Here is a 26,080-nt window from a genome sequence, read left to right as displayed (position 1 = left end):
TTTTGTGTGTTCTCATAAATAACCCTTTCCTCTTATTGCTTGGCCACAGTGTTTTGCCCACCCTCAGATGTGGCTCTGCCACATGTGTCCCAGTTTTTATCTGTGAAATGTTGGAAGGTGTGCAATCTTTGAAATACATTTTCCACCAATTGTCATGCAAAGTTGACTCAAACCAACCATTTTGCCAGTAAATAAATAAATACATAAATATGTGCCAACCAGTCACAAGCCTGCATGAAAATATTTCCAATTATATCCTCAATCTAAATATCAAATTTAGTCAAAATAGGTTCATAAATATGCACGCTAGAGGAGAAACACAACTCTGAAATGTTTGTTGTCTAACTCATTAGCAAAATGAAATGTTTCAACTTGCTGAAGAGACAGGCAAATATAGTCTGTTCTAAATGAAGCTGAAAAGTGAATGCAAAGCCAATGAACTATTACAAGTGGCTCTGTGTCAAGGGTTATCTGTATCCAAGGTTGACCACCAACAGCTTTTAACAAAAAGAGAAAGATGTGGAAGTCCCATTTTCCCTTATACATAGAAAATGGGACCTGCACAACTAGTCACTTACTAAGCAGAACAATGTCCACTAGTGATGACAAGGCACCTGATAAAACTGGTGAGTCTTGGCATCCTGTCTAGACTACAAAATTAAGTACCGGTAGTTGTTGGTGGGTTGTTGAGACACTCCTGTTTGATCAGACCAGTAGGCTGTATTTTGCTTACTGGGTCATGGTTTGTATATGTTGCTATCCCTGAGCTTCCTAGAGGTACGAAATTTTGCCAGAGCCATGTGGTCCATCTAGTGATGGAGAAGCTTCCCAATTGGATTACTGCAGGATGGGAATTTTGTGGCCTTCTAGATACTAATCAACTGTAACTCTAGCAATTGTCATCATTGGCTATATTGTTTAGGGCTCATGAGAGTTCAACTATGGAGTATATCAGACAAGGGAAATTGGAAGTATAATCCCATGGCAATCTGAACGCAATCATGGGGTTTAACGTTATTGTGTGATAGACTACCACACGGAATTTCGGGCAATAGCAAGCTATTTTCGGGCAATGAGAAGTCAATTCAAACGCAATTCGAATTCATGTAAATTCACTGAACTAGCGAATTCACGTGAATGCGTTCTGGCCCCACTTTCTTTTCATTCAAAATTAAGAGAAATTCCTCCCGTGTGATAAACTCCTAAATCTGGAGAGCCATACAGTTCCCACTCCTGGATTAAGGGCTATAATTTGTTAAAGTCCTCCTTATGCTGCTTTAATCCTCAGAAGACTACAATGGAATCTAGGGAATGGTATAATACTATAGAATTATTCAGTTGCAGGGCCAGTGGCCATGCCAGATGAGGGATTCTTGGTCACAGCTCTTCAAAACTAATGATTCCAGCCTCTCTGCACACAATGCACAATTAATTTGTGGGATTCACCACTGCAAAATGGGGTGTTGGGTGCTGGTTGAGATGGGGACCAGATAAAGCCATGGAAGTAGATTCTATTGACAGTCTCAACTCATAATAGCTAGATGGAACCCTCTATATTTAGAGGCAGTGAGACCACTAAAGACCTCTGTGTGTGTGTGTATGTGTGTGTGCGCGCCTTTAAGTTATCTGTTGACTTTTGATGACTCCATGGATTTCATAGGGTTTTCTAACGCAAGAACATAAGAGATATTACATTGCTTTTCATGCCTTGCCTATGAGCTGCTTAGGAGCCTCTGTTTTGGCCTCTGATGGAAACAGAATGCATTAGATTCAGTGGGACTCTTCTACACATTTGTAACAATTGACTTGTGACAACCTAAGTGCTCAATGCTTCTCTGAGGCCTCTGACATTTTTGATTTTGCAATGGCTTCATTTTACAGTTTGCTGAAAGCTGGAACAAGGTGACCCTCCATCACAGACTGCAAAGAAGCTTAGGGGTGGCCTTGGGCGATCATATCAGCTGCACCTCAACTTTGTAATCTTATTGTCTCGAAAAAAATAGGTCATCATCAGAAAACCAATTCCCCATCAGTGCCCACAGGGCCCTTTCTGTTGGTATTTTTTTCTTTTTCTTCTCTGTCCTCTCTTCTGTACAGAAAAGAAACAAAATAGGATTCATTTTGCAGAAAAGATTCAGATTAATAGCAATCAAATAACTATTTCTATTAGTGCCACAAATGTGGAGAGTGGGATTTGATACATCATTAGAGAATCTTTTCTGTCATATGGTGACAGTAAATGCTTTCTGGAAAATGACCAAAGCTCAGATTAAAAGGACACTGTATTTTTGTTCTGCTATTGATGAAAATGGCATCCCCCCCGCCCCCCGCCGAAGGATCGGGTGAGCAAATGCAGCTGCTCAGGGCCTCGAAAACAATGTGCTGCTCACACCATAAATATATTTGGTGAACATGATTAATGTTACAGTAGAATATGCCAGAATTTAATCTCATTTGAAGGCCAAATATAACAACAGAAAAAGAACATTATTACTAAAGTTATAATGCAGGGACACAGATGGTTGTTGCTCCCATAAGGAAAATAAATTGCTCCCATTTTGGTAACAGGGGACAAAAATGCTGTAGAAAATAGACCGCAAATTATTATAATGACTGGTAAAACCAAGTGGCCCTAAATGTATTGTTAATTATTTCATATCTGGCTCTGTGAAGAAGGTTGCACATGAACAGACAGCTTTTGTTGCAGTGTGCCTTGGTTTTTGTTTTTGGCTTTCTGTTGTATTTGGCTGTGGCTTACTAAATTGCAGTGATCAGAAGCCTGAGTAGTTGCTTTGTCATAGAAAAGGGCATTAGTTTACATGACTCATTCAGGGCCTGAACATGCACAGTGTAGTAACCTATGGGTTAGACTCCATGAATGCCCCAAAAGAGAGCTTGATTGTTTTATTTAGTGTGGGTGTAAGAAAGGGGCAAAAGGAACATGAATGAGAGTCCTTGAGACACTTTTATTTTGTTTTGTTTTGGTGGCAAATAATCCCGTCTTCTCCTTTCCTCTTGCCCTATTTTTAGTTTTGTAAAATTTCAGGGTAAGGATCTGTTTCATTTTGCATTCAGTTGCCTATGACTCTTTGCATTTAGTTGCCTCTGATAAAGTGTGTGCCAATGTAACTAGTAATAAGTAAAAATGGAGGACTGGAATCACGTTAAAGGACATCCTTCTCTTCACAAGAGCTCACTAACTTCCAGTGAACAGAAAACCTCTTGCACAACTTGACAGATTACATTGTATTGATTCACTGGAGTTTGGTTTTTCTTCAGCCTGGACAAAAATGAGCAAATCTGGTTCTAAGTTCAGAGAACTATCAGTCTTGGAGCTACAGTAGGGGAGAATACAATGAAGCCTTTGGATATTATTAAGAATTCATTTTGCCTCCATGCCAGATGTTAAGCCTTTAAAAATCATTAGTACTGTTTCTTATTACTCCTGGCCTGGAACTAAAATGACCCCAGATACACAGTTTTGATGTTTTGCTTCTGAGTTAGATAAAGCATACACCTGCAAGCGTAGTCAGAAAACAAAATCATTGGGAACTGTTTGAACACCACAACCTTCTTTTTTTGAACTGCTGCACAATTTTGGATCAAATGAGACAACAAGCAGAGCTAGCCTGATTAAAAAGGTCAGAAAGTCCCAGATTTTGTTCCTGTACTTTTTAATTTATTTTTTAGAAATATGTACATGTTTTGTTTATTCCAGAATATTTTCTGTCAACTCCCAGAGACTTTTTATATCAGATCCCCTGGTCAGTTTATTTGACACAATATAAAATCAGAAAGAAAAGAAACAAAACCTGGGACATTTCAATCAGTGTAGATATGCCCAATGTTAATTTTAACATATATTTTATGAAAATAAACATTTTATATCCGAAAACCCTTTGTCACCACAACCCCAAATGGTGGTCTGTAATCAATCTATGTTCTTTCTCTGTTATTTGTATATTTGCTTGAGATTCCTCAAGAAGCCATCACATGAAGGTTGTTGCTTAATGACGACAGAATACCACTAAGGGCTCCTATATTTCTTGAATCCCATTGTGTTGTGGGAGTTGATTCATGTGTTAGTTTCTGCTGCTTGTTTTTCCTTATGGGAGCTGTCTCTTTTCATGAACAAAGCAAGAATGACTCTGTGGTTGATGGAGCCGAGCTTAAAAACCTTTTTACGGACCTGACACTCAGAACATGCCATTGCTCATAGAAATGGATGAATCTCAAATGTGTGTGTGCATGGAGAGGGAATTGCGGTAAATGCAAAATGCAAGTTGTCGGTGTCCTAACATTGATACTGTCACTGCTCCAGTGTAGGTAACATCTATCAACACAGCAACAGCCTTATAGCCCAAAGTGTAACAATCACAGTGTGCTGTGATGGAATTCAGCCTCAGTCATTTTGAAAAGGAATAGAGAAGAAATCTTCCTCCAATGTTTCAAATTCCTTTCATATGATTTGATAAAAGTTGTACTTGATAAAGACTGCTGAAATGAATCTGTAACTGTGTTATTGTTTTATGTGTTAAAATGTGTGGTGTTAAGTATATAGCACAGCTTTACTGTATTGTATGGTAAACTATCTAGTTCTTGATTGATATTTACATGTACATATTACATACTATGGGAATTCTCTCTCTCTCTCTCTCTTTCTCTGCATTCAAGACACCTGTCAACTTATGGTAACCCTATTAATTACATAGGGTTTTCTTAGCCAATGTGTTTTTGCCAGTTTCTTCTGCTGAAATATAGCTTATGCACCTGGTATTTGTTGGGGATCTCCTATACTTGAGTATAAGTCAGCCTCATGTATAGGTTGAGGTCAGGTTTTGGGGCCAAGATTTTTATATGACCCCTAGATATCAAGGATAAAATTTAAGAAGACAGCCAGACTGGGGAGTAGGCCTAAAGGGCAAGTCTATTAACCCATATATAAGTTGACCCAGGTTTTGGGGGTTAATTTTTGGGTGCAAATTTCTCGATGTAGTCAAATACATACAGAATATTCTAGGGTGATAGATGCCAGTATAATACTGATACCTTTTATAGACATTAGCAAGGAAGACTATGACCGGAATCCTTTGAGTGATAGATGTGTGCTTTATGTGCATATATATATATATATCCTTTTTTGAACAGGCCAAAAGAAGCTATTCCCTACTCTCTTGCATCCCATCCAAAATACCCCCCCCCCCTTGAGTCCCATGGGCTGCTGTGATGGTGGAGGTAAGCAAGGAAGGAGAGAGTGTAACTGGTTAGTCCTCTTCTCATTTCCCTGCAACTTTCTGGAGAGAGGTAGATCTCAGCTGCTGCCTGGTATAATGGTAGAAGACCTGGAACTGCATATGTGGGGCAATTATTTTGTGCACACCATATGCTCAAAAATTTCTCAGATGAAAACTGGTACAGATGTGGCCAAGCAACCCTGCTTAGCTAACTGAATGCAAACTGCTTTTGCGGTTTGAACTCATTTTGCAGCAATGGGAATAAAGCTGAGGGCAAAGGCAGGAAGTGGAAGGAAGAGAGAGAAATGAGCATTTTGAAAGCTCTCCCTCCCACACATAACTCAGTTTAAAGCCTTCCTGGTAAGATCTTTCAGAGTCTTAGCAAAAAATGTTCCTGCCAAATGCTATGAGATGCAACCCATCCCTTGCCAAAAGTCTACCTCCATGAAACCGCACACCATGGTCCAGGAAACCAAATTGTTCCCAGCTTTACCATCTGCAGAGCCAGTTGTTCACCTCCTCTAATTTCTTCTCCCTTTCTGGGCCATGTCCTTCCACTGGAAGCACAGATGAAATAACTACCTGTGCATCCAGACCTTTCAACTTCCTACACAGAGCTGCATAATCCCTTGTGATATTCTGAAAGCTGTGCCTTGCAGTATCATTGGTTTCCGCATGGACCAAAAGGAAGGGATAACTGTCAGTGGACTTTATGAATCTTGTCAGTCTCTCTGTTACATCACGGCTCCCTCCCCCCACCCCCAGGATGACTGCATACCTCTTGAGACACTGAGCTTTAAAGTCCAGGAAATAAAATTTAAACTCCATTAGCAACACACATACACACACTCACTCCTTTGAGAGCCAGGTTGTCTCTGCCCTGTGATTTTTTTCTTTTTTTAAAAAAACACCTTTGCCTGATGAAAAAGCCATTGGAACTACAAAAGCTTGCATCCTGTATTTTGTGCATGTTGGTTAGTGCAATAAAGATGTTCCTGTTTTGTGGATTTTGAAGATAAAAGAGTAAATTTGATAACCTGAGCATTCAGATCATGTGATTTACCACAGAAACATAGATCTTCCACAGTTCTTGCAACAGATTTCTGGACTGCCAGTTGTCTTCTCTTACTTAGATGTCCTGCCTCCCTTAAAGAAGAAATATGATACGTATGATGACCTGTTTATGAGTTTCTAAGAGGCATCAGTCTAAAGCTTGAAACACTAGATTAGAGAGATGATTGTCTGATCCAGCACAACAATCAGCATGTTCTTGTACCTTTCATTGTTATCATACACAACAACCCATGATGGACAAAATTCAATCATCATTTGCTACTCTAATGAATCAAATCAGTTTACACATATTCAAATGATGCAGCAACAGTGGGCTGATATGGAGTTTACCTGAGTTGCGCTTATGTGAAGGTCTTTCAAACCCTCAATTATCTGGATTAAAAAAAAAAGGCACTAAAGAGAAATAAAAAGGTATCTTGGCTTAGCATAGCCTATTCAAATGATATCCTCCCTATTATCAGATAATTATATTTTAAGGTCTAAGGAACTTTTTATACTGGCTGCACTTGGTTGGAATGAAAAGATTCTTCAGTGTTCTGGCTTACTGACAACATCTGGCTAGCTCATGTGGTTTGACTGCAAGAGGGAAGAGATAAACAAACCATAGCACTTTCATTCTTAGTTTGTATATCTAAAACAAATAATAGTTTATTTCTTTGGCTTTTGGGACAGAGAAACAAACCAGATTTCTGATTTGGACATTACAACAAACAAGCCACAACAGAATATTTGTGTTTGTTTAACTAGGCAATGTTCACCAGCCTTGTGCCTAACCTTTGATTCTGCCTTGTTGCACAGGTCCCTTCCCATCCCGACTGCTACTGATGTGGCCTCTGGAAGGAGGGAAGAGCATCTGCTGGACTGAATCTTCTCCTTTACTGCCATCCTCCTTTCCTTTTGTGCTCTGTCTTTTAAAATGGTAAACCTGAGGGTAGGGAGCTCATGTAAACTGCCATGTATACTGATGACACTATAAATAAAGAATATTCTCATACTGCAAAGGAAGTGTGAAACAAAGGGCTTGTGTACATTTGCCAGAATACTCCAGGCTGAATCCTCCCCTTACCTGATGCAGGTTTTGTGTGAATGATGGGGGGCTGTCTTCCCATGTGGTCCCTTCAAGACTGCTGTGGTGGGCACAAGTCACTCTGAGATCAAAATGAGGTCCTCAGTCATGCTATCAACACTGGGCAGCTCATTCTGATCTCACAGTAACTCATACCCAAAAAGCGGGGGATGCTTGCAGGGACCTCGTAGGAAGAGAACTGCCTGTTGCTGCTGTATTTTGCTCCAAGTTTTGTGAAAAACCCAGAGGAAATTCTAATTCTTTTTAATGTGGGACAAGAACTGAATCAGGTCTGGGTGTTGTAAAAACAACGTGGAACTTATTCGAGTTTTGGGCCTGCATAACACACAGTGAGCCCAGGGAGAATTCAGGGTCTATAAGTAATATAGACAAGCCCAAAGTTGTTCAGCAATTTACTCATAACCCAAGTAAAAGCAATCCCTTGAAATGCTATAGGAGGATTACATACCATATATACTTAACTCTAAATCAAGAATTTTATGCCCAAAAATTGATCCTTAAATCCTGGGTTGACTTATATATGGGTCAATATAGTAATACTGCTTAGAAAGGTTCTGAAAGAAGCACCAGTACAGTAATACTGCTTAGAAGGGTTCTGAAAGAGCTGCCAGGCAGGAGAGAGTGTGTGTGTAAGAAGTGATTCTCTTTGCAATCCAACGTTAAAACCTTCTCTCCTCAACCTCCTCCTCCTCCAGATCTCTCTCCCCATCAAGCAAACCATTTTCCCTCCAGTTCCTTCCCTTTTCAATCTGGTGTTAACCTTCTCTCCCCATCAAACACCCATTGTGAAGTCAAAGGCTTTCATGGCGAGCATCCATGGTTTTTTGTGGGTTTTTCAGGCTATGTGGCCATGTTCTAGAAAATTTTCTTCTTGACATTTCGCCAGCATCTGTGGCTGGCATCTTCAGAGAATGCTTTGCCTGGAAAAAGTTGGGTGTATATATACTGTATGAGCCTGGGAATGTAGGAGTGATTTGCATGTGTATTGTTCTGTGCTCATGGCTGGCCTCAGTCCTGAGGAATAGCAAAATAAGGACTCAGCAAATGCAAATGGAAACCATTCATAGTCAGGGACTTTCCCAGCAGATAATGATCACCAATTAATCCTCTTTTGCATTAGCCTCCCAGCCTGAGTCTGGCCATCAGCACAGAACAATACACATGCAAATCACTCCAACTGGAGGACGACAAAACCAGGAAGTTAGTCAGAGACCAAACCCCATGTCTTCATCCAACTCTTCCGATTCTTCCTTGGCTTCCACCTTGGTATGCGGTAAACTCCTGCGGCTGTGAGAGGGTCTCTCCTGTCTTTTGCTGAGTGCAGCATTTACTAGAATTTCTTGGTTGACTTGTAGACCATTTGGAAGTTGTGTTTCCTCACCAGTTTCCCTACCCTGTCTATGATCCCCTTGATGTATGGTAAAATACATTCCCTTTGGGTGGTTCAGAGACACTACAGAATAGGTCAGCCAGAAAAATCAGCAGTAGCAAAACACATTATAAACCATCCTGGGCGTTAAAATGCTGTTTGAAAATACTGAAATTCTGAACCATGCCAACAACTATCAGGTCAAATGCAACAGGAAAGAAGAAGCCCTTAAAGTAAACAAAGTTTGTCTACCAGTCTTGAAAAACATCAAAATCAAGATCCAGCAAATGAAAATGAAAACCAGTCAGGGTGAGGGGGGGGGGGGGGGTTCCCAGCAGACAATAGATCATTAATTAACTAGACACCCTGTAGGCCATGCCATTCAACAATAGAACAACACACAGATTAACATGTAAATCAGTTATATATACGTATATAACAAATAGTATATATATGTCTCTCTTTTCCATGCTAGCATTCTCTGAAGATGCCAGCTGCTGGTGAAATGTCAGGAATAAACTCTTTTACAACACAACCTCATAGCCCAAAAAACTATGGATGCTAGTCATGAAAGCCTTCAACTTCACATTAAACACCCCATTCCCTTCCAGTTCTTTGCCTTCTCAATCCAATGTTAAAACCTTCTTCTCCAGCACCAGGGAGGTGGTATTAGGTGGTTGGAAGAATTTCAGAGATAGAAGGAGGAACATGGTGTTTTCCTCTTTAGATCTTTGTTAGATGCCCCTAAGTTTTACCCTTGACTTATCCATGGGTCATATAAAAATCCAAGAATATGGTCCTAAAACCTTCTCTCGACATATAAATCTAGTCTCCCACTGGAGAAGAGACGCTGGAGGACACCTGGGCGTTGGGTGTGGAGGACTCTGAGGCTTAAAACCTGCCTCTCCTCCTTGCCAAATACCCCCCAATGGAGTGGAGATGTCACCTGGGCAGTGTTTTTCTGGAGGGCTACAGACTGTGGATTTGCCTCCCTCCTCAATAACATCAGGACTGGCTGTGTGGTGGAGGAGGAGTGCAGGAGCAAGCCGCAGAGTGGAGGTTGGTACTGATGGCACTGTGGAAGATAAAGAGACCACCTCCTTGCCCACCCCAATGAAGATTGGGAACACCGAGCCAGCGAGTGCCAGCCATGAGAGGGAGACTCAGAAGGAGTGTGGCCTGTTCTAGTCCTAGTATGCTAATTGTAATTGATTGTGATTTTTGCTGCAGTTGGAGAGCTGGGGATTGTTTCTATAGATTGTTACGTGGAGGTAAGGAATTATTTTGAAATGTGATTTTATTGTAATTTGCATTTTATTGTCATTTTCTGTATTGTAATCCACCTTGATTCCTTCGGGAAAAGGCAGAATATTAATAAAATTATTATTATTATTATTATTATTATTACATGAGGTTGACTTGTACACAGGTATATATGGTATGCATTGCAGAGGGCTGCTCCTTATTTTGTCTGGTGCAAGAAATCTAGAATTTCACTGCCCATTTAAATAGGAATAAATATAGAGAAACTTAGGTAAAGACAATAAAGTATATATATTGACACTTATAAAGCAAAAGCAAAACAAAGAATCAAAAACACAAAAGGAATTTGGGTCACATCTCATGTTATAAAATGTTTTCAATTTATTTAATATCATGTTTTCCTACTCTGCAATTATACTGTATATTTTCTAAAAAAAAGTTGCAAACAGATTATTGCATAACATTGTTTTCCAAATTAGCCCAGAAATATTTGCTAACTTCATATTCGGACACAATACGAAAGGTGTATCAATACTGAACGTTAGTTTGCAAGAGAAGTTTATGACAGCAGCTCTTTTGTGGAAAGCAGCACCCATTTAATTATCTTTGTTCTTTGTTGTTGTTTTTGTCAGACAGAACAACATCGGCAATAGAAACACAAACAGGACAACTTCAATGAGTGTGTTCCTGAACTGTGATGATTTCACCTGGATCTCAGCATATGTGTGGACTATTTTGCATAATTCTAGAGACCTTGTAGGACTTAACTATTACAGAATATTATAAATATTGTTGAGACACAGAGATGTGGCATTTAACATTCTATCTAAGCCTATATAGTTGCATTGATGTTGTGAAATGAGCAATGTATACATGAAAAAATAATGATGAAAAAGAAAATAATTATGCACACAATGCAAAATACTGTATTTTAGTTCTGAGACAATTCAAGCATATACAGCAATATACATAATAAAGCTCAAGATATTCTCTTTTTTTTTCCTTTTTGCATCATCTAAAAGAGGCAATCATGAAAAGGCTGAATACTGTTCAAAGTTCAACACCCACCTAGTGCATTCTGCTTTGTTCACCTTTGAAAAACACACATAACATACACGCACACACGCACACACACAATGTATACATTATTTGCAGTAATTTACAATATATATATATTTGAACTTTATAAAAATACCGAAAAACAAAGGAAATTCCTTGCACTCAGATACTGAGCATTAACCCTTTCAGTACTAATTCCCACCTGCAAACGCTGCAGAACACATTCATCTGACACACTTTTTAAATAACATTCCAAAAATTATAATAATCATTTGTTATGTACACTGTAAGGAAATAGATTCTTATGTATCCTAAAATGGGGGGATTCATAACATGCTGATTGAGGAGCACACAGTGACTTGAACTCTATAGACCTTGACAAAAATAATTCTCTAAAAAAGAATACCCCTCTCCAGGGATTGCCTAAACTTTCCATAACATGGTGGATTCCAGATGTATCTGGTACAGTATACTCTAATGTACACTGTCCCAGCTGCTGGCTGAGGGGTGAAAGGAGTTGTAATCAGACACATCTGGATGGTACCTGGTTAGGAAGATCTGGCCAAATTGTAAGCAATGTACGAGGTCTCTGCTTGAGCTTGTGTGATATGTCTATACATTTGTTCTTAATGGTCATGTAACTTTGTGCTTGCTCTTTCTGTTTTTGTTTTTTTTTAAAACTTGAAATACTGTTCTTTATTTTCACTGACACCACATTTTTGGGTTTCTTTTATTGTCCCATTCACATTATGTCAACCATTTTATAGTCAAGACTCTTTTTACCCTTTTACTTATTTAAAAAATAAGAGTAATTACCATTCTACTTTTTACTGTGAGTTGGTGTTTTGTGTCCAGATGTTCATGGATATCTATTTTAAAAAAATCTCTTTGCCCAAAGCCTCATGAATAGAGAACTTTGCTGACCCTAAAATGTCCTTGCATTGAGTAGAATAAATGAATTAAAAATCCTGCTTGAAGGTCAGACTTTCATAGAAGTACAAAGACAACCCCACATTTGTTTTGGCAGATGACTGAAAGGCATGGGAGAGAAGGGGAATTCACTGAAAAACTGGATTAAATAAATAAATATATAAAAATCTTTTTAAAATTATATTTCTTTACGGTGCAATCATATGCATGTTTACTTGGAAGAAAAGCCCATTGGGTCTTACTCCCTAGAAAGGGCATTCAGAATTGCAGGCTTAAAGTGGTGTAGCATTTCATTAGCTGACTACAAATGGACTACATTGTTGTTATCATCACAGAAAATTGCATGTACCAGTCTTCCTCCATCTCTAAACCAGAGTAAGCAAACAAACCAGTCAGAGTTAGGTGCTTTTGAGTTCCAGTGCTATTCAGCAGGGAAGACTTAAGCAGGTACACAGATTATTTCTTTTCCATTAAAGTCTATGGATCCTCCAATTCTTCACTTCAGTTGTTGGACAGTACCCTAACTAATTTGTTAAGTAAATGACTAAGTTGACTGCAGTCCTCAAAGATAAAACTGTGCTTCTTTCTGTTTTAGAAGACAGTGGTAGGAGAGCTTGCAGACTGGTTTCAAAAGGCATACTTAAAGAAGAGTGAGACTCATGAAGACAGCTGCTATTATACTGCACAATGCCACATACAATGAATAGTGCATGCTCTATAGACATTAGAGTGGACCCTTATTAAAGCTATCATATAACCTTATACAAAGGATTGTGCCACTTAAACTAGTGCAGTAGTGCTTCCCCCCTCCTTTTTCCTAAGTCTGAAATGCTTTAGATTAATACCAGCATGGCCAGTCACAGGCTTTTATAATAGGGTTCCCCCCATTTTACACATGTTATCACTGAAAACAGTAAATGGTATTATTCTGACATGTGTCATGCAAACAAAAAATCATAATAATACTAATAAAAAAAGAAATACAACCAATACAGCACCATAGATGTTAACAAGGGACATTATTTGCTATGTCCCTCCAACAGATGAGATGTAACAGAAACTGTACACTATATGATTTCACAGGCCGTATGGTACAAAAGGTTTTTAGAGGCAATATCACTTTTGTAGGTCTAAGCAGCTGTATTAGATTATGAAATCCTCCTTTTTCTGCTACTGGAATTTTAGAAATCAATTTTAGAACAACATTTTTTTCTTTTAAAAAATTAAGCCAAGAAGGCTGTGATGCTGATACGTGTATAATGCCTGATGGTGATGCAGATTAAAAAATAAAAATTGAAAGGGCATCAATAAAATGTGTTGTAACAAAATCATATTGTCTCATATTCTGCTCCCTAGGTTTGCTTTGAAATTTCCATCGCCAAACATGTCCCATCGTTTCTTTAAAAATGATTTTGAGGCTGCCACTGCTTTTTAAAGCCTCTAATTAGGAAAGCAATCACTTGAAAACCTGTCCAATTTACTGATGTACTACTACACAAACATGTAGAATCTTACTCAGTTTAGAAGAAAAACAAAGATCAACAGTGTGCAATCCTATGCGTGCCTACTCACAAGTAAACCCCATTGAATTCACCTAGGCTTCCTCCCAGGTAAGAGTATATAGGCTTGCAGTCTGAGATGGTCTGAGGTGCAAAAGGAGCAGCACAGCACATCAACTACACAGTAGTTTCATTCTTCCAAGGGCCAGTTTTGATATTTCCTGTACTGTCTGAGCTGTAGACCATGGCTTCATGCAGATTCCCCTTTAAAATCCCATTGTGGCTGGCTGTACTAAATGGCAAGGACTGTGTCCGTGGATGCATCTCAAAATGAGCTGCATGGTGCACAATTGTCTCAGTTTCTGGCATTTTCGCACAACTGTAGATCACAGTACTTGCATCGCTACTTTCAGGCTGGCTGAGGGTAGGATATGGATCATTTTTTGCACAGCATGGCCGCCTGTGGCCTGACTGACTATCATGTGTACTGTGTGGACTGTCTGTGTGGGAGCTGTGGATGCTGCCATCAATGCTGGAAGGAATATGGTATGCATACTCTCTTTCTCCTGCAGACCGATGTCGGCTGAAATAGCGTGGCTTAGTTCTGCTTTTCAGACATCGGTGGATGTGCATGTTGGGTCTGAAAGTCCCCTCGTTGTGTACATGGATGTGAGCTTCATCTTCCAGGAGTTGATCGCAGTGCATTTTTGCACAACAGGGCGTGACTGGTGAAAGGCAGTTGACATGATTTTGAACAGCTTGCAGATTGGTAAGTTTGCAGTGACTAGCAGCTGGGTGATTAAAAACGGCAGATTTACTAGGACATGGTGAATCCTGAAGACAGGGAGCATGGACCTGGCTCTCCCCATTGACATTAACCTTTGGCCGGACATTAACTTGCACAGAATATGTGTTTCTTTTAGATGGGCAACAAGACCACCAGCAATGCCACACATCATCTCGTTTTGCACAGTGATGGATGAGGATGAAGAGCCCCAAGGTTACACAAAATGCTCCATATAGGCAGCTAAAGATCATATCCAAGAAATGTCCTTGGGAAACAGCAAGGGCACCAAAGGTCCAAGTGGCAATAAACAAGAACAAAGTGAATGCAGCAGCTCGAAGCTGAGCCTTAAAGGAGTGCTCGTTTTCCAGCAAGGAAGAAGAGATCATTGAGCAAGTAGCCTGGGAGACAGATCCTGTGTCCGTGATGTGGCTATGACCAACTTCAGGGCTTGCCAGCCTCTGCTGATCTTCTGTCCTTTCCTTCAATTCATACTTGCGTTCTGGGTGGCGCCTCAGTTGCACATATGTGCAGAGAAAATAAATGCAGGTGACCAGGATAATAAATGCAACTGGACCATAGAACCCACCAAGGCTTGGTTCCCATGCCATCCAGCAGCTGGAGTGGAAAAAGAAACAAACCCAAGAGATTTAAATAACACAAATAAATAAAATCAAATCCAGACTTTCCACTAAAAGGAAATAGTACAGTAAGGAGACTAGTACACTGGTAATCAAATCTATAGAATATAGTACCCAAAATGGTTCATCATCTTTGAAACCAGCTTAAATGCAAGCACCCCCTTGCAGTAAAGGCATCACAAACTTTGAATGAATAAACTTTTGTCAATGGATGTATCTGGCCAATTACCATGCAAAATATAGTAATTAGAATCATGGCATATATTAATGCATTTCTTACTAAATTTGTTATTTCTATTTTTTCATACATATGGCTTCAATTCGTTGTTGTGTGCCTTCTAATTTGTTTGCAACTTACATTAACCCTAAGATGAACCTTTCCTGGGGTTTTCTTGCCAATATTTGTTCAGAGGGGGGTGGCATTGCTCTGTTCTGAGTCTGAGTCTGTGTGACTTGTCCAAGATCATCCAGTGGGTTTACATGGCTGAGTGAACTCCCAGAGTTCCTAGTCCAATACTCAAACCACTATACCAGGCTTACTATAGCTTTTACAGTAATTTAACTAATATTACCAAAATAGAATAACAAAGTGAAGGGAATTTATGGGTTGCAATGGTCTTATATGATTACAGAGGCCTTTCAGACATCACCTTTAACCCAACACTTCAAAAGGCTGGCTACCTGAGAAGCAGGAATCTATGAGTGACACATCTAACTAGTCAATTGCTTTGTTCAAATGGAGAATATCTTGCCACTTTGGTCATGTAGCTTGCTGCTTCTAACTCTCTCTCTCTCTCTCTCTCTCTGTGTGTGTGTGTGTGTGTGTGTGTTTGTGTGTGAAATGAGTTTTTTGGTATGTCTTTTTCCCATACTTCACAAGGCTGAAGATGTAGGAAGGACAAGAAAGAAATGGTGGTGGAACGAAGGATTGCAGCAAGCAAGATGAAAGACCCAGGAACATTGCTAATCAGGCAGAAGGAGAACCATTCTCAAACATTCTCAGCTCTCAGCTGATGAGCAACCATCTCAGTGCTAACTGACAGGTGACCTAGTTCTCATGGATGCACCATCGGTGTCCATTTAGTGCTGGGGGAGGAGGGAGGCAGATTTTCTCTGTTCAATGTCTATATACAGATGGTGGACTAAGATGGGATAGAGGATGTCATGGTTAAGGTAAGACTCAGGTAGGGTAGATAGAAGATCAAGGCTAAGGTGGAGTAGAGGATCACACTGTGACAATGTTTGAGAGTGGATGTGTACCTGAAGACTGAAGGGGATCACTGAACCTTAAATCCATGTGTGTGCCTCAGAAGGAGGTATCTTAGTTTTACATAATACATTACTTCATCACTATGCAAAAGGATCTTGTAGCACCTTTGAAACTAACTGAAATAAAGAAGCTGGTGATATGAGCTTTCGTAGACTAGAGTCTACTTCCTCAGATGCATGGGACTTTATCACATGTGTTTCAGTATGGTGTTGCAATTAGAGAAGGGGCTGGGCTCGGGCTGGGGAGATTAAGGTTCAGCTCCCCAATGCATCATGAAACTGACTGGTTATGTGTGGGCAAGAAACTCCCTCTCTCCCTCCCTCCTTCTTCCCTTCCTATCTCTCTTGGCCTAATCCACCTCACAGGGTTGTTGTGAGGACAGCATAAGGAGGAAGAGGAGGAGAAGAACCACATGGACAGTGCCCTGAGCTGGCTGTAGGAAAACAGGATTAGAACAAACAAAACAAATTACTGTAAGAATTGCTTGACAGAGAAACAGACTGCCTCAGAGGGAGGTGAACTCTATATCTGGAGGTCTTTAAACAGAGGCTGGATGGCACTATATTCTGCTTTGGTCAGACCTCACCTGGAATACTGTGTCCAGTTCTGGGCACCACAATTCAAAAAAGATATTGAGAAGCAGGAGGGTGTCCAGAGGAGGGCAGCTAAAATGGTGAAAGGTCTGGAAACCATGCCTTATGAGGAGAGACTTAGGGAGCTGGATATGTTTAGCCTGGAGAAGAGATGGTTAAGAGGTGATATGATAGCCCTGTTTAAGTGTCATATTCTGCTGCTCCAGAAAATAGGACATGGAACAATGGATGCAAGCTAAAGGAAAAGAGATTCCACCTAAACATTAGGGGGAACTTCTTGACAGTAAGTGCTGTTCAACAGTGGGACACACTCCCTCGGAGAGTGGTGTGATCTCTTTCTTTAAAGGTTTTTTAATTAAAGGCTGGATTGTAATCTGTTGGAGTTGCTTTGATTGTGTCTTCCTGCATGGCAGGAGGGTGGACTGGATGGCCCTTGTGGTCTCTTCCAACTCTATGATTCTGTCTTTCTAAGGTGCTTCAGCTGTATATGCCTTCATGGCAGGCTTTGGACTAGATGCCCCTTGTGATACCTTTCAACTCTAAGATTGTATGATTCTATAAAATTATTATACTTATTAAAATAATTAGAGCTAGCTACAGAAGCAACCCAATGATGTAGCAGATCATTTGAGAGCTGACACATATTATCTCCTGCACTGCCCCCTTCTGGTTTGTATCATCCACATAGTGGCCTTGAAAAGCAAACATAATTGAATCCGTTCCTCTTTTCTCCCATGCATGTCAAGCTACTCAGGTGTTTTTATTCAGAATCTAAAACAATGACAAAAGATTCCCGGTTTGGTTTGATTAAAGCAACATTCAGCTTCACGTGCATCCCTGACAAAGTTTCAAAATCTGTACAGTTTATAGCAGGTGAGAGTGGAGCAATTCCCAGTGGCACTTTCTCTCTTAGGGTGCTGTTATTTTCAAGAGAAAACTCATCATGGGCCACTTCAAAAATAAGTTCCATAAAGAACACACTTAAGTCAGTGCATCTGCATTTTTATGTAGTAATATGATTAAAAATGAATAAGGCACACAACCCACTGTGCAGTTGCTCAGTTTGGCATTCTGTCTTTCTCTTTCCTAAGCACTCTACCTGCTTCTCTGGTTTTCTGCTCACATTGTGGTATCTGGTATGGATTGCTTGTGGTTGAAATGATTAAGATACAGGGGCATAGATTCTGCAATAGTGCCAAAGGGAAAGTCTCTCACAAATTTATGAACATAAATAATACCCTGTTGAATATAAGTGATTATCTAATCACAAGCACTGGAATAAATATGTTTTTAATATAACAGAATTTCCAGAATGGTCCCCCACCCTGTTTAGCAGAATCTGCCAAAGCTTTTCACTTACTTGGTATCTCCTTCTAAAAAGGAATTTATTGAAAGTGTTATCATAAAGGCCAATCATAATCTGATTTATTTCCCCCTTCCGTGTTACAAATATAGCAGCACAGAATATGCCAGAATATTGCTAAAGGGTTTTCCTCACCACTCTTATTTTTACCTTGTATCCCGTTTATTACTCAGCTATAAGCTGTTGGATCACGCGCTGCTGGTGTGCTTAATAGATAAAATACAAAATTTTACTACTACATTCCAATACGTACCATCTGAATCCCAACCCAACACTAATCCAGTGGTTCACAAACTCCAATACTTCAAGATCTTTTGGACTTCAGCTCCTTCCTGGCTATTGGTCAAGGTGGGAGGCACCTCTCGGAGTTGAAATCCAAAACCTCTGGAGGATCAGAATGTGGGAACCACTGCTTGTCTAATCAGTGCTATGCAAAGTGATGGCCCCCAGACCCGCAAAGGTCCATAAGCCATAGACTGCCCATCTGCAGCACATTTCTAGGAAATTATGTCAATACAATAATAATATGGCATAAATATGGTGCTAATCCATGGCACATTAGGGGAAAATCTGCCCCACCATATCAGATAGCTTGAGAAGCACTATACTGGTTCTTATATTGCCTTTCTAAGCATCATTTGTACCCAGATAAACCAATGCTTTGATAATCTCCTAGTCCTCTGATAAGAAATATGCAATATCATGTAGAGGGTCCCTGTGCAAGCAAGAGCTCTATTGTGTGGATCAGCACAGTCCTGGAGCTTTAGATTTGGAACATAATGTTTATATTTAGCAAGTGAACTTGTAATTGGCAGTCTCCATGTTTTGTTTTTCTCATCAGATCCAGAACAAGCCGCCTGCTCTCTGAAGGGTCCCTGAGGCCATGATTGAACATCTTTGGGCATATTTAAGGGAATCAAAAAGGGATGTAAAGTTTAAAAGAACACATCAAGCCAGAATCCTTCAACTGTACAGCCTGGAGCTTATGAGATTGGTATATGCTTAACAGATCACTCTTGTAGAGCCACATGGATGCAATAGCCAGAATGCTGTGTAACCCTCCAATACTTCACAGATGAAAACCAGGACATGTGTAGCTAAGTAATATGACTATGTGGCCACGCAACAAGAGGGCAAAAATTATTAACGGGGCAGAACAAACAAAGCTGCTATTTTAAGAAGAAAAAACAGACATTCAGAAAAATATTCTGAATTTAGGAAAGCCTGCAAAAAGGCAAACAAACAAAACCAAAATCCAGACCAGATGCCAGCCATGAAAGCCTTCGACTTCACATTGAAAATCCAAACCATTGAATACAGTACTCTCTATGTGTGTATGTACTGGGCAATCCTCTCTCTTCAGACTTACATACCGTAGTTGTTAGCAAGGCTAGTAATATTACTCTGAGTTACTTGGAGGAAGGATTGGATACACATACTGTTCTCTTTTTATTCTTCTTTGTTTTAGAAAGTGTGCACTCACCCCTCCCTCTCTACTGCCTTGCCCACTTGTCTGAGCCAGCCACAGCACTGGAGAAGGCAGGAGAGGTGCTCACATGCTCACCCCCACTTTTCTGGTGCTTTAACCAATAAATTGTTCAGACTTCAGCTCACAAATTTCCGTTCTCCATTCCCATTCACTCAACTGACAGCCTAATACTTTGCATCTCAAGTGCCCTCCATTTGGATCCCCTAAATCTTTTTCTATCTTATTACAGATCATCAATATTTTATTAGTCCCAGGACCTATAGTACAGTACTTGATGGGTGAGCCACAACACTGGAAAAGATGGGAGAGGTGCTCATGTGCACACTCACCCCTCCTTCTCTGGTATCTTGGCTCCCTCATCCAAGTGAGCCATGGCACTTGGAGAAAGAGGGAGGAGGGCCCGACCAGGTGTCACCCCCTTTTGGAGGTGTCACTTGATGCAGTCCACACTCCTTGCATCTCCCTATTGATGCCATTGCCCTACAGTGATTCTTCTTTCATTCCTCTCAAAACATCTTTCAGCAATGTGCTAGGATAATAGATTAATCGCATGTGCTAATTTTGCCTTTAACCAATCCCTCCTCCAGGATACTCCCAATAAATTGTTCAGACTTGAGCTGACAAATTTCTGTTCTCCATTTCCATTCACTCAACTGACACCCTAATATTTTGCATCTCAAGTGCCCTCCATTTGGATCCCCTAATTTTTTTTTATATCTTATTACAGACCATCAATATTTTATTAGTCCCAGGACCTATAGTACTCGATGGGTCTTTTTGGTTCTTCAACAGTTTTCTTTTTCTTTACCACTTTACACACTATTGCATATCTTGGGCATCTCCAAAGAATGTAAGAACCACTGCCTTATTTTGGAGTGGCCCTCTTTTGTTTCAAAACCACTAGGCACCAAGCCACTTTAGTCTGTTGTTAGAGGAAATAGTGATGGTACAGGATAGCTGGAAAACATTATGGATATACTTACAATTGGGCTCCTGCGTAGCTTTTTATCCCATAATTATTTATGTTGGTTGCTGCTGTAATTCCACAGATAATAAAAGGAACTCCTCCACTAATCAGATAAAACCTGTTAAAATACAAAATTGATAGGTTAATTTGCTTGCCTTCAGGTAAATTGTATTCTTTGTAAAAATGATAATTCATACTCGGAACAGCTACCCATGAGAGCATAATGTCCAGTAAGTCTTTTACATGCCTATTGCAATTAGAAACAAATGGGCATTAATGATGCAATGCCAAGAGTCAGAAATGGCAGCTATGGGGCAACATGGAGTTAGTAATGCCCTTCTGATATCAGAAAAGGGGTTCAGCATTAATTTATAAGTTGCCCTGAATCCCAGTTCTGGTGTGTGTGGTGGGGGAGGTAGGAGAACTTCATCCTACATGAATTTCCATGCCTTTCCTTCTGTTCTGAGGCCTGTGAAGATTATGAAGGAGCACCGCTGTCTATGTTCCAAATGTGGAGAAGCCAAAAAGAAGGAGTGGTAGTGAGGCAGGAAATAGGCCACGACCCCAAAGGGAATATATAGCAGATACTAAGACTCTTCTCCTCACAAACAGATGTAGCTAAAGGGGGGCACTGCTCCTCTGAAAAAAAATCTCTACATTTTCCTTCAATTCTCAGATTTCTCGCATAGTAGCTGAACATTTAGAAATACATTTTAGGCATTCTCTCCCTCTCTCTGCTGTGCTAAGAATTTGGGAAGGAAAATTTCATTTGAGAGGGCAGAATTCTTATTTGGGTGGGGAATGCCTTCCCCCAGTATACCCCTGCCTAGGCATAAAAAACACCATGCATTTCACCCAAGGCTTCAGAAATATACAGATCATATGGTTAAGAACATTTCCCATGTTCCAGGTAAGCCATTCTTTTGATTTAAAGCACATGTTATCTGTCTTCATGCTAGTACCTGAGATGAGAATGCTGAAACTCTTCAGACGCCAATAATTACAGCTCAGTGTAACACTACACAGTTGTGTTGTTGTATGCCTTTAAGTCTTTTTCAACTTATAGCGACCCTAAGGTGAAGCTATAATGGGACTTCCTTGGCAAGATTTGTTCAGAGAAGGTTTGTCATTGCTTTCTCCAGAGGCTGATAGCATGTGACTTACCCAAAGTATCCTAGTGGTTTTCATAGCTAAGCTGGGAACTGAATTCTGGTCCCGCAGTGTCCTAGTCCAATGCTCAAACCTTACACCACACTGGCCCTTAGCTCTGAGGTCTCACTAAACTACAAACTCCAGAATTCCACAGGAAGCAGCCACAGCATTTACATTGGAACAATAACACTATAATAGTGTGGTGTGATATTGAACTTAAGTTGGCCGTGGGTGTTGCTCTCTAGATATCAGTACACAAGACTTATTTTGCTAAAAAGAGAGATTCTTTGTGGTATGTAGTCCTATCATATAACCAGATAATATAGAGAAAAGTTGTGTCAGAACCAATGTCTGCTTCCAAATCCATGGCCAGCCTTTGGTTAGTTGCTTGCCATCACCACCACTTTATCCTCAAAAGTCAGAGCCAGCAGCAACTGGCTTAGTGACCCCTTGTTTTATTTTCCTCTCACAATATCTTGGAGTGAGAAGGAAATTAAAGGGGCAACACCAAAGCACAAGGACAGGAGATGAAAGGAAGGATCAAGGCCTGGCAGCCAGGACTTGGCAGCTAGTCAAAATGCTGACACTGGAGCTGGCCATGATCCCCAAAGCAATTTAACATCACAAATTGGCAGTATAATTTTGAGAGGAAGAAAAAGAGTTTAGGTAAGTGGTTCCCAAACTTAGTTCTTCCAGGCATTTTGGACTTTGTCTCCCATAAACCCTGGCCAGCATAGCCAACTGTCAGCAATTGTGGGAGATGAAATCCAAAATATCTGCAGGATCAAAGTTTGGAAATCACTGGTTTAGGTAATCAATGAACAGCTTATGAAATCATTTTTTGAAATGATTTATCTTTAGAGAGAAATCATTTCAAGATTATTTTACAAGCACAAGCTCATCACTGAGTCTGTGACCACAAACAACAGGTTTTCACAAAGCTGCTGTTCTGACAAGGGTTGAGGGGAACTGATCAGTTGCTAAGTTGTACTTAGTCTTCTTCCTCTCTCTCTCTCTCACACACATTTCTGTCTCATTATTTATTTGCAACTTGCATGCAAGTAAATAATGAAGTGCATGACATCACACACTTAACTGGCTAAATAGCACTTATTTAATTCTGCAAATCAGACTTATCCAAGTGTATGAAATGTATATTAATAACTGCCATAATTAAGCAGCGAATCATTACTCCCGTCTGTCATTAAGCTAAATCAGTTTCCCAGAAAATGTATTTTTGAAAACATAAGAACACCCATTCTGATGTAGTTCGCTCAAAACCAGTATAAAGTAGTTGAGAAATATTTTTCAATTGGCAATTGAATTAAATTCTGTTCCCCAAAGCACTTTCCAGGAAAAGCCTGACATAACACAAATTGCTCTGGACCTATTTCTGTACCTAGAAACCCAATATACAGTATTACACAGCTTTTCTAAGCTTAGTTTGGCCAGAGGCCTGTGGAATTTTCAAACAGATATAGACCCAGTGATAATTTTTCATTTTTTTAAATGTTCAAAACAATATTTTACAATATAATACAACTGTTAAACTGTTATAGTTCTCAGAGTAGTTAGAAATAATAACTTCAGATTTCGCCATCTTAGTAACAGAGCCAGAATACCAACCACTGTGAATACTTTGCTGGTTTGAGGATTCTGGGAACTATATTCTTAACAAGTAACTTTTCTAAGCTCTGAGAAGAAACAGGTAGCAGATGCTCCTCAGAGTTATTATCCCTGCCACTATGGCACTACTGCTTCTGCAGCTATTAAGGTTGCCAATTTGAAAACAGGAGGAGGTTCCTGTACCTCTCTAACAGTTGTACACAAAAGGGAATTTCAGCAGGTATTGCTAGTCACACAACTAGGTAAAAGGTTTTACCTGGTGAAAGTCACTCATTTGCACAACCATTAAATGTACAAGAGCCTTCTCCAGTTTCCAGTCAGGCAACACTAGCAGCTGCTGAATCATTAATAATTGTAGCTTAAGTCATAATCAGACTAGCACTGGTGGTGGAGCTTTACCTCTCCAGAAAAAAGGTCTGAGAATAGGACCAATTTGATCTCCCTTTTCAATATTATTTTGGAGGTATATTTCACTGTTCTCAAAAGCCTCTGAATCCGAAGCAGATAGGGAGAATTTAAGGGATGGAAGGATAGGTTTAGAGCAGGTATAAGTATACTTTTGGCTGTAGGATTTACACAGTTGTTTTAAACTAGAAACATGAGGCCCAATAACTGGAGCCAGCTGCAAAATGGCAGCTTGGGAGATGAAGCCAAAAACCAAACACCCTACTGCAGAAATGAGCAACTACGCCTGATCTTGAGGCCACTTTGATGACCCAGGGCCCTCAGGTAGTAGCACATAGGCTATCAAAAACCAAAAAATAAAAAATAAAATAAAACAAAAGACCTAAAGTGGTCAGAAGATCATATATAAAAATGTCTAACACTACAAGGAGGATTTGAAACTTATTTTAAAAGTAAATTTTTGCAGCTGGAGTCTTCCAGAGGCAGCGAGTCACCCTCTTTTTTAGTCTGGAAATGGTCAGTCTGGAGATTCTTGAGAGTTGTTGTTGTTGTTATTATTTGGGGAGGGGGCACAGGCAACCCTTGAGACATACTTTGCCCACTTTGCCCTCCAAGATAAGGCCAAAGGCTAGTTCAGCCTCCCCTTCCCATAGTAATGAATGAAATGTCCAGGGCTGGCATGTCCAATAGGTGAGATGAAGGGTCCTAAGGACAGGCATTGTGAAGGGTCCCCAGGAATATTGTTAGTACTGCTGGCTCAGTTAAGCAGGGAGGTAACAAAGATGATGTGCTGCAACACCTCTTCTCCTCCCATCTTATGCAGGAGGAATGTTCAGCTCTTTTTGGGAAGACCACAGCCAGTTATGAATGCAGTATGATGATACACCATTCTGCCTTTCATCATAGAGGCAGCATATAGCTATTATGACCAGTAGCTATCCATTGCCTCATCCTCCATGAATTCCACCCAGTCTTCTTTAAAGCCATCCAAACAGATAATCAATGTCAAATCTTGTCAACATAAATTCCATTGTTACAGCTATTTACTTTGTGAAGAAGTCCTTTCATTTTTTTTATCTGCTGTATGGCCTCTGGCAGATTTCCGACTGTGCCAACTTACAATGCTGTAACTAAGCACTGACAACCCCACAATTCTAGAAACATTGTTCTTCTAGACATCCAGCAAAGTATGTGTCTATCTCTCAACAGAGCTATAAAATGCTTTTCTTTGATCTGGGATTCAGCTCAAAGGGTGGGCATAACTGTAATTAAAAGATATTTTTATCATTATTCACATTTAATGTTATTTTTCACTATTTCCCTTTTCCCAAACCCTTTGAAGGGCTTTGAAAGGGCAAGACAAGAATTCAAACTAACAAAATGAAGTGTTATTTCTCTACCTTGGCTTGAATATGCCTCAAGTTAACAGTACACTCTATCATATTTGGAGGTCATATGCTGTCCCAGATATTATTGCTTGCCAGATGAGTTAGAAAGCACTGAGCAACACAGCCGCACATGAAGCCTTTTCTTTCCCTTGCTACACATGAGAAAATACATCCTAGAAATGACAAAGAATGAAGTCAATGCTTCCAATGTACCTGGAGTACACTGCATTGATATCCAGCCCAGCACACTATCTGCCCTATCTCACTGGCAAAAGAAAATTAAAATACTGTCTGGAGATGACAGGCTGTACAAATGATTCTTCACTGTACTATCAGACTTCTTAAGGGATAGAGCAAGCACCCCTCCCACACACACAACAATAACTCTGATATATGCTGAAAAGAGAAACCCTCAATGTTTGAAAAATGATGTACTTAAAGGGATACAAAATAAAGGAAAAATATTATGAAGGAAAGAGCTTACTTATAGGAAAATATAACAGGTAAGGAAAACGTGAAACAATTTAGCTAAATCCCAGATCATTACTGCTGTGAATAACACATCAGCTGGTTCATACAGGCAAATGTGAACTCAGACTATTAAGTTTCAGCAAAATAAAATAAAATTCTGCAAAGACAGATGGAAGGAAGAGCAGAGGGACAGAAAAGACAATAATGTACAGCACAATTCTGAACATGTTTATCTAGAAGTAAAGCTCCTGTAGCCCAAGTAATATGGAAAGGATCAAAACTATGAACTGGAAAATTCAGTGTAACATCTATGGAGAAATCTGAAATAGGATACTGAAACATAAAGACAGGCCATGAAGATACAGCAATAAAAGTGGCTAAGGTAGGGGTTAACTGGATGAGAAGGGCCCTAGGAT

General features: G+C 39.9%; 1 protein-coding gene across 2 annotated transcripts in view; it reads right to left on the bottom strand.

Annotated features, from left to right (window-relative positions):
- Positions 1 to 10,433: 10,433 nt before the first annotated feature.
- Positions 10,434 to 26,080, bottom strand: part of LOC149318655 (adhesion G protein-coupled receptor A3-like) — a 480,532-nt gene continuing 464,885 nt past the window's right edge. For both annotated transcript variants that reach the window (XM_089510223.1, XM_089510222.1), the window contains 2 exons: positions 20,639 to 20,740; positions 10,434 to 14,917 (listed from right to left, as the gene is read on the bottom strand). In XM_089510223.1, the coding sequence (XP_089366349.1) occupies positions 13,693 to 14,917; positions 20,639 to 20,740 (1,327 nt within the window). In that variant the 3' untranslated portion in view covers positions 10,434 to 13,692. The remainder of the gene's footprint in view (positions 14,918 to 20,638; positions 20,741 to 26,080) is intronic.

This window comes from Sceloporus occidentalis, unplaced genomic scaffold (genome assembly GCF_023333645.1).
Source record: "Sceloporus occidentalis isolate IW3139 unplaced genomic scaffold, rSceOcc1.0.p SCAF_2, whole genome shotgun sequence".
Classification (NCBI taxonomy): Eukaryota; Metazoa; Chordata; class Lepidosauria; order Squamata; family Phrynosomatidae; genus Sceloporus; species Sceloporus occidentalis.
This window is presented reverse-complemented; position numbering and strand designations above follow the sequence as displayed.